The sequence below is a fragment of the Pararge aegeria genome, chromosome 2, assembly GCF_905163445.1.
Source record: "Pararge aegeria chromosome 2, ilParAegt1.1, whole genome shotgun sequence".
In the NCBI taxonomy this organism is placed as follows: domain Eukaryota; kingdom Metazoa; phylum Arthropoda; class Insecta; order Lepidoptera; family Nymphalidae; genus Pararge; species Pararge aegeria.
In genome coordinates this window covers 7298768-7307155 of record NC_053181.1, presented here as the reverse complement: position 1 = coordinate 7307155, position 8388 = coordinate 7298768, and the positions used below count along the sequence as shown (strand labels likewise).

At 37.9% G+C, this 8388-nt stretch overlaps 2 protein-coding genes across 2 annotated transcripts; both read left to right on the top strand.

Moving 5' to 3' along the window:
• The first annotated feature begins 773 nt into the window (after positions 1 to 773).
• On the top strand, positions 774 to 3346 carry LOC120631198 (pancreatic lipase-related protein 2-like). Its single transcript, XM_039900680.1, has 4 exons — positions 774 to 967; positions 1433 to 1827; positions 2270 to 2606; positions 3204 to 3346. Exons 1-4 carry the CDS (start codon positions 855 to 857, stop codon positions 3247 to 3249), a joined length of 891 nt encoding a protein of 296 aa, XP_039756614.1. The 5' UTR covers positions 774 to 854; the 3' UTR covers positions 3250 to 3346.
• Positions 3347 to 5376: 2030 nt separating this feature from the next.
• Positions 5377 to 8388, top strand: LOC120630310 (pancreatic lipase-related protein 2-like). The gene is made up of 5 exons (XM_039899500.1): positions 5377 to 5434; positions 6269 to 6440; positions 6529 to 6923; positions 7337 to 7667; positions 8343 to 8388. The coding sequence occupies exons 1-5, from the start codon at positions 5377 to 5379 to the stop codon at positions 8386 to 8388; spliced, it is 1002 nt and encodes a 333-aa protein (XP_039755434.1).

Genomic DNA, 8388 nt, shown 5'->3' with positions numbered 1-8388 from the left:
GTGACGCGTCTGACTAGTCGGTATGAATTTTTAGGGTCATGTCATCGCATTTCCCATAAGCTCAGGACTTATTCCTGCATCGTTTCGTATCGTCCTCACCAGTATCGTGATTTATTGAAACTCGTCTTGCGAAATATGTGGCATTGTTTTATTCAAGTGTGATTGTTCACCTGGTAATCATAAACGCCTGTTACCGTTTTTGTTCCGTAGGTCACAGTGATTTATCATCATCACCATCATCATCGACTTATCACCATCCCATTGCTGGGCACAGTGCTCTAAATTCTTCGCTTCCCAGTACTGAGGATTTTTTGACAGAAGACATTAGATATTTGTATTTCGGCCCGAAAATCGATAATAGAACCGAGAGATCCGCAGTCGAACATGCTAACCAAATTTAAAAGATATCCTGGTATACTACGTGTGAAGTGCTACATAATAAATGGTATACTACATACATATAGGGTAAAGTTACGTAGTAGCAAATTCTTAGATAGGCGTCGTTGCCTTTTGCTGTGTAAATAATAAAATCTGTCTCATTTCTTCATCGTAAGCATTTTTCGTTATTATCATCATCATCATAAACCCATTAAAAGCCTACTAGCGGGCACGGGTCTCTTCTCATAATGAGAAGGGTTTAGGCCGTAGTCCACCTAGCTGGCCAAGTGGGGATTGATGCGAATATTATAGAGCACTCTCAGGAATCCAGGTTTTCTCAAGATTATCCTTCACCGTTGAATAAAACAACTTATTAATATGTGCCTGTATTATTTTCAGTATGCGCTGGTAGCGCACTGCCAGTAGTTCCAGGGGACAACAGCCATTATGTAGAAGGAGTGAGCCGCTACATTTGGATGCCCGATCAAAATGACGTACCTCAACTCGTTGATCTTGAAGAACCAGTTGACGAGGTGGCACTGGCGGAAGCTAGAAACGGAGCAGACAACCAATACTGGCTCTTCACCAGGTTAGATCCAACACAACCATAAACACTACCATCGTATCAATCAATGGAATACGCCTTTTGCAGGAATTTCGTCTCAGCTGCCCAACGGTTGACAAACCCAAAGGCCTTCCTTCAACTTCTTCGGTTAGTGAGTGCCCAACGAGTGCTCACATAAGCGTGCCACACTGCGACTTGTTAGGAGTTTTTTTTTTCTAATCGAGTCACACAAACGAAGTGTCCCACAACACGACTCTACATTTTCATTTCCCATTTAGATACACCTGTTACTCGTTGCAACATTTTCCCATTACAATTCCAAACGAGACTCACATAAGCCTGTCACACATTGAAATTTCCCAAGTTGCCCCCCTCTGCCGGGTATCGAACCCAAAAACCCAAACTTAAAACCACAACGCTCACCACTGCGGTCAAATTAAATAAGCTTATTTTTAAGTTCTCAAGTAATATACCCGAAATTTGTTACAGACGCAACCCAAGCGCCCGCCAAATTATCGTAAACGGTAACGCGAACTCCGTTCGTAACTCCAACTACAATGGAGCAAGAGCACTTAAAGTAATTGTCCACGGATGGAACAATAATGGAAACTCTGAGGTGAACACCTACGTCAGGGACGCCTTCTTGGTCAACGGAGACCACAATGTCATTGTTGTTGACTGGAACCGTCTCGCCAACGGAGCTTACAATAACGCAGTGCGTGGAGTTCCCGATGTTGGACGCCACCTTGGCAACTTCCTGCAGTGGCTTATCAACACCGGTGGTGGCAATTGGAACCGCGTTCACTTAGTTGGCTTCAGTTTGGGTGCCCATATCGTTGGTAATGCTGGCCGTCAAGTTGGTGGTCGTCCAATTCGTGTCACAGGTAGACAATATTTTATTAAAACCTTACATGCGTATTATAAGAGGTGATAGTCCAGTGGGTAAGGCTTCGGCTTTCCTTTCGTGGGAATTTCGATCCACAGCATGCACGACTGACTTTTCGGAGCTATGTGCGTTTATAATTTAAGCAATTTAAATGTCATTCGCTTTAACGGTGAAGGAAAATATCGTGAGGAAACCTTCATGCCAGAGAGTTCTCCATAATGTTCTCAACGGCGTGTGAAATCACACCACCAATCCACACATCACACCACCAATCCACACATCACACCACCAATCCACACTGGTCAGCGTGATAGATTACGGCCTAAACCGTTCTCATTCTGAGAGGAGACCCGTATCCCGCAGCGGGCCGGTAATGGGTAGGTGGTATAGAGAAAAAAACTAATAAACTGAATTAAAAAAAACATCTTATCGTGTTTTAGGACTAGATCCTGCCGGTCCTCAATGGGGCGGAAACGCAAATGCACTGAACCGCAACTCCGGAGTTTACGTCGAGTCGATTCACACAGATGGCCGCGCACTTGGCATCATGGACCCTATTTCCAACGCTGACTTCTACCCCAACGGTGGCAGGAGCCCTCAGCCTGGGTGCGGAATCAATAACGCATGTGCCCACGGCCGCTCATATCAGTTCTTTGCCTCAAGTGTGCGAACCAACCACTTTATTGGCAGACAGTGCAGAAACCTGCATGAAGCCGAACTTGCCACCTGCAGTGGTGCACAGCTCCGCATGGGTAACTCCGATTTAGGAAAACGGGGGTATGTTATAATTTATCTAAATATTATGTTTCCAATTTAATTTCAAATAGGCTTAAGTGCTTTATAAGAAAATGGCTGCCTGTAGATTTAACTACTTTTATACGCACTAAGTTAGCTCTTGACTGCACTCATCTGCTAGTAAATGGTGTTCAATCGCGTGGCACATTTTTGTCGGCAGGAAGGTAACTAGCTACGGCCAAAGAATAGAATAGCATAGAATAGAAAAACTTTATTGCAACACAGCACAATAGGAAAATTACAAGAAAAACAGTAATAATACTTAGTGCTAGGGTGCAAAGGCGGTATAAAGATAAAAGACTCCAAAACATAGCCGAGAAAATTCAGGAATTACAAATTCCCAAAACTTTTCCTCTGATCGAACCCGGTTCGCTCGCAAGTGCACCAGGGAGATCGTCATCGCATCATGATAATATCTATAAGTTCGAGTCCGCCAACCAGTATTGGAGGAGCGTAGTGTACTCTAAACTCTTAGTCCCTCTCCCTCATGAGAGAGGAAACCTGTGCCCAGCAGTGAGTCAGTGATGATGACTGTAGAAGATGATGATATTTAACGTTTAATATTTTTGTTTTTTTTAGCAATGGTCTATTTGGACTGGTGACTCGTGCCAACTGGCCGTATTAATGGATCAACACCGTCTTTACCTCACTACGGAAACCGTTTTTAATAAGATTATTATTTATTAAACAACCTCAGCTATACTAATGGATGTAAATATAGATTTAACAAAGTCTCTTGATGTAAAAATTGTTCATGTAATAAAGATGAAAAAAAACTTTGATGTTTCTTTAAAAACCCCTTACATTTCATCAATACTATTTCCATATTACATTAGTATCATTAAATATTACCACCAGCCGTTAGCCACTTGGGAAAGTTAATATGTAAACGCCCTGCCAAATATAGAGAACAACCGAACCCGGCCATGCTTCCCGATATTTACGTGCGATAATAACAAAATAGACATAAAAAATAATACTTTCATTAAACGTTTAGTGATCAGTTTCTGAAGCGTCCAAAACTCCTTAACTAGTTACCCCTTCACTGCAACCACACTTGCTGGTAATGATGCAGTCTTTGATAGTAACAGGCTAACCTGTTTATAGCAGTTATCATAAACGGTTTCCCTTAAAGGTTTCTAAGCAAGTTCGTTCCGAAAACCTTAATCGCTTAGCAGCATGTCTTTGTCGGTAAGGAGATAACTAGCCACGGCAGAAGCCTACCACTATAGCAGACATAGAAAATTCTGAAATTATAAATTCCCAAACTACTAGTAAGACACTTTATGAGTTTGATTTTGTTTCTTTAAACGTTCTTATTCCAGGAGCAACCATTCAATTAGGATATGCTTTGTAATGGTTAGCCTAATTCCCTCACTACGAACATACGACAGGCAAAATCGCTTGATATGTTTAAAAATGCAGTTAAAGCTTATTATGTTACGCAATAAGACGACTGGTTTTTATTTTTATTCCATCTATTCATTAATATAGCTTATCATAATATATATTACTTTATAATTTTTATATACTTTTTTTTGTGTATATTTTGTTTATGTGCTCGTATCACGTATGTAGTTATTTTAATGTAGTTTTATAATAATTTTACACCACCAATTTGCTCGCTCTTGTTGTCCTAATCCTAAGGTTGCCTGGCAGAGATCGCTTTTAAGCTATCAGGCCGTCTTTTGTATTCTACTCCAGTTTTTGTGTTTTTCTCTCTATTCGTCCTTTATTTTCCTAACTGTGTAGTGGTGTACAAATAAAGAGTTTAAATAAATAAATAAATAATTCTTGAGGAAAGTTATAGGCTATCATTTATATCACACTTCAGAGTCTAGGAACAAAAAAAAATATCTGAAAGAACACCTAGTGTAACCTAATAGCATCGCCGCCGGCATAGCGTATAAGAAGTTGTACGCAGAAGTAGGATATCTAAAGACTGGTTGGAGTTGTACTTTGTCTTCCTTTATATCGTCGGTAATACATTTAAAGATACCAATATGGATTACAATAAAATGTTAGTCTACATACTAATGCTGGTATACTCACTTGCTTTACAATACCAGAAATGGTACAAACTATGGTACTCTTTGAATAGAGCAAAACATTATTACATTTACTTCAATATGTGACACTAGTAAGTGCCGATTCTATTGGACACAAATCTCTACATTATACTAAATTGACAGGTATAAAAAAACGTGTGTGTACTTATGTAGACGTTATAGAAGTTATACTTATTTGGCGTATTTATTACAATTAGAAGATAAAAATATTTAACAACAATAGAAAATAGGTATTTGCAAAGAAAGTTTTATTATAGCGCATCATCTAGTTATCTCATTATCGGACCACCAAGTTTCAATCAATGAAATCACCGGAATGAGTCCGCAGACTTTGAAAAACTATAATGTCGACTATAGCTAACTTCAGGGTGTCGGTTTTTTGCGACGGTGTGCGCGCGCATTGTCAAAAGTGAGCTGGCGGACGATGTATTCCCCTCTCACGCGGTTTCGCAACTACCTTCATCCTGTTTAAACTGTGTAACCATGTGCGCGCGCATTTCGTTACATAATGCACAGGATAACTTCAAAAATTAATGCTGGCTCTTTCTACACGGAACGTTGTGAAAAGGAAAGCATTACTTTAAGTCCTGTCAGGCTAGTTTCCTTTTGAGATTTGTACAGCAGAATTGACACCATTATAGAAAAGTTTTGTGTTAGAGCTCTGCCGGGGAAGTACTACCAAAATGATTATTGCCACCAAGCATCATTGCTGTTTCTGGTCACAAAGGTGTGGTTTCGAGTGTATCTAATTACGTAAGGCGTAACACCTAAGTCTCAGGTTGATGGGAACAGGGCGGTACTCTGTGTCTATAGGTGGTTTTCCAGCTACTGTGTGCGTCCGTCAATTATTACTAAAATGACTGTTTTAAAGATATTTCAATTTCGTTCCGAGATTTGAATCAAACATGCAATCATACTACTATCACATAGAGAGAACCGCTTGTAAAAGTGTAGACCATTTTACATTGTAGTTCCATTTAACTCTGCCATAAGTGTAATATAAAAGTTACACAATTTTAAGTTATGTATGCCTCTAGGGAAATTATATGTAATAGTGATCAATAAATAAATGGTTATAATCATCCTTATAATCTACCGAAGTGCGTGTATGTGATAACATTTTTATTTTACATATAATTTGTTTGATTGTAACACTGTATTGATAATTTGATCACTTGCCAAATTTCTTAATTCAGCCTCAGATCACTAATTTATTGGATGCTATGGCCATTTATCAAAATTTGAAGTTCACGTACTTGCTGATAAAAAAAAGAAGTACACAGTCTTAACGTTGATAAGATATCTACCTAAGTATGGATAGATTAATAATTATATAAAAATGGGAACATATTATGTAAAATCACATCTTAGTTTGACTGGGACAACGAAAGCTTATGACAATAAGATGAAGTTTATACTACTATTTTTGATTGCTTATCCGGCTAGTTAGTAATATGTATCTACATGCTTGTTGTTTATATTTTGTATCACATTTTATATGATAATATATTTTAAACTTGCTACAGTAGAAGGTCGATCTTCTTAAAATTGAAGGATTGTATTTTTTACTTTCAGTACTCTACAGTAGTGTGATTGCAACACCATTGAAATATAGTACTGATAATAATTATAGTCTGCAGGTTTCTCAAGATATGTTCAACACAACCAACCTCGAAGACAGGATCAATGAAGATAATATTGTTGTTAGTAATGATATGATAGTAAATGAATATTGGCTGTTTACTAGGTCTGTTTTTGTATGCATAAATATCTCATTATTAAGTAATGTGTGTTCTAATTCAATTATTATATTCACAATAAAAGTAATATTCTAGGAAAAATCCCACATTGCCTCAGGTCATTGTCGATGGAGATGTAAATTCTATCTTGAATTCGAACTACGATGCGAAGAAACCACTTAAAGTAGTAGCACATGGATGGAACAAAAATGGGCATGCATTATCGAACAGAATGATAACATCCGCATATTTGGAAACATCTGACGTTAACGTTATTGTAATAGACTGGAGAGTAGCTGCGAGTGGAGACTATGTTGAAGCTGCTTTAAGGATTCCCGCAACTGGTCGGGCGCTTGGAAATTTCCTCAAATGGATGCTTCGCAACGCTGGTGGAAACTTAAATGCCCTCCATCTAATTGGCTACAGCTTTGGCGCTCATATAATGAGCAGCGCTGGGCGAGTTCTTGGAGGACGACCTATCCGGGTAACTGGTAAGTCAATTATAATTTTATACACCATATTCAATATGGATAAAATCACAATAAATAGACAAATTAAGACTTATATTAAGAGTTCAAAAAACTCAAAGTCAATACGACCTTCATTGTCTTGATCGCTTTGATAAGTAATTAAAGTATAATGAAAAGATAAGACCAATCTGTCTGCCTAGCGTAGTGATTGTAGGCAAACTCTCTATTGGGACAGGCTTTTAGTCCAGTAGTGGGCTGTTATAGGCTATTGATAATGATGATAAGATGAGAACTAAAAAAAAATCTTTCGTTGACAGATGGGTCAGTTATTATATAGTTAGGTACTATTCCGTTTATTATTTTAGACCTTCTTTGTTTTTTCTTCGTTCTTAGTTTACTCACATTTCTGGTATGCATAAACTTCTCACTTTCAGGTCTAGATCCTGCAGGTCCAGGTTGGAGCGGTAATTCCTATGCCTTGAATACTGCAGCTGGTCAATATGTCGAAGTAATACACACAAATATAATGATCCGCGGTATAACAGAACCTATTGGTCATACGGACTTTTATCCTAATGGCGGACAATCTCAACCGGGATGTGATGATAGTGCGTGTAGCCATGCGCGATCTTTTCATTTCTTTGCTTCGAGTGTCCGTACAGATCATTTTATTGCTAGACGATGCACTGGTCTGTTACAAGCTACACAGAACAATTGCATTGGCGGCGAATTTAATATGGGAAACGGAATCTTGGACAAAAATGGGTGAGATTTCACATCAAAAATTTACACATTCGAAAACATACCGTTTTTACGCACATCCGTAATGGGAGGTTTTGCCCTTATTAAAAATTCATCTTGATATGGAAATTTTCGGCATCACATCCGATGTTGATAATATTATAAAGTTAAATCGAATTTCAATTAATCTAAACAGGAAATTTAGTTAATCAACGGTCTGATAAAATATATAATTAATTCTGATATAATGAACGTTAATCTTGTATATTGCACTTAGGTTTTATACATAATAAGGAACATTGAATTACGCATACGGACGCTTATCCATATATGTGCTAAGTAATACATATGCGTATATGTACTAAGTTTTTTTCTTTCACTTACTGAATACGCACAGATAGGTCATAGCATAACTTTTCTGCGTTCCTCTTTTGTGCATATCAGACAATCAGTACTCATCATTTGGCTTAAAAATTAGTGATTCCTTTGCCACAATTAACAATGTCAAATAAATGACACTATATAACACCTCAACACTAAGGATTGCCTTAGGCTAAGGCAACCATCTATCGCTTAAAATATTATGATCTCGAGATAACAGAACCTATGCATATGGACCTATAGTTTTTATAAGTTTTTTGAGTTTGATTTATTGAAAGTTACAGATTTATTTTTACTTTTTTTAAATTTCCTTTACAGAAGGGGAATCTATGCATTAACGACAGGAAGCAGCTGGCCTTTTTGA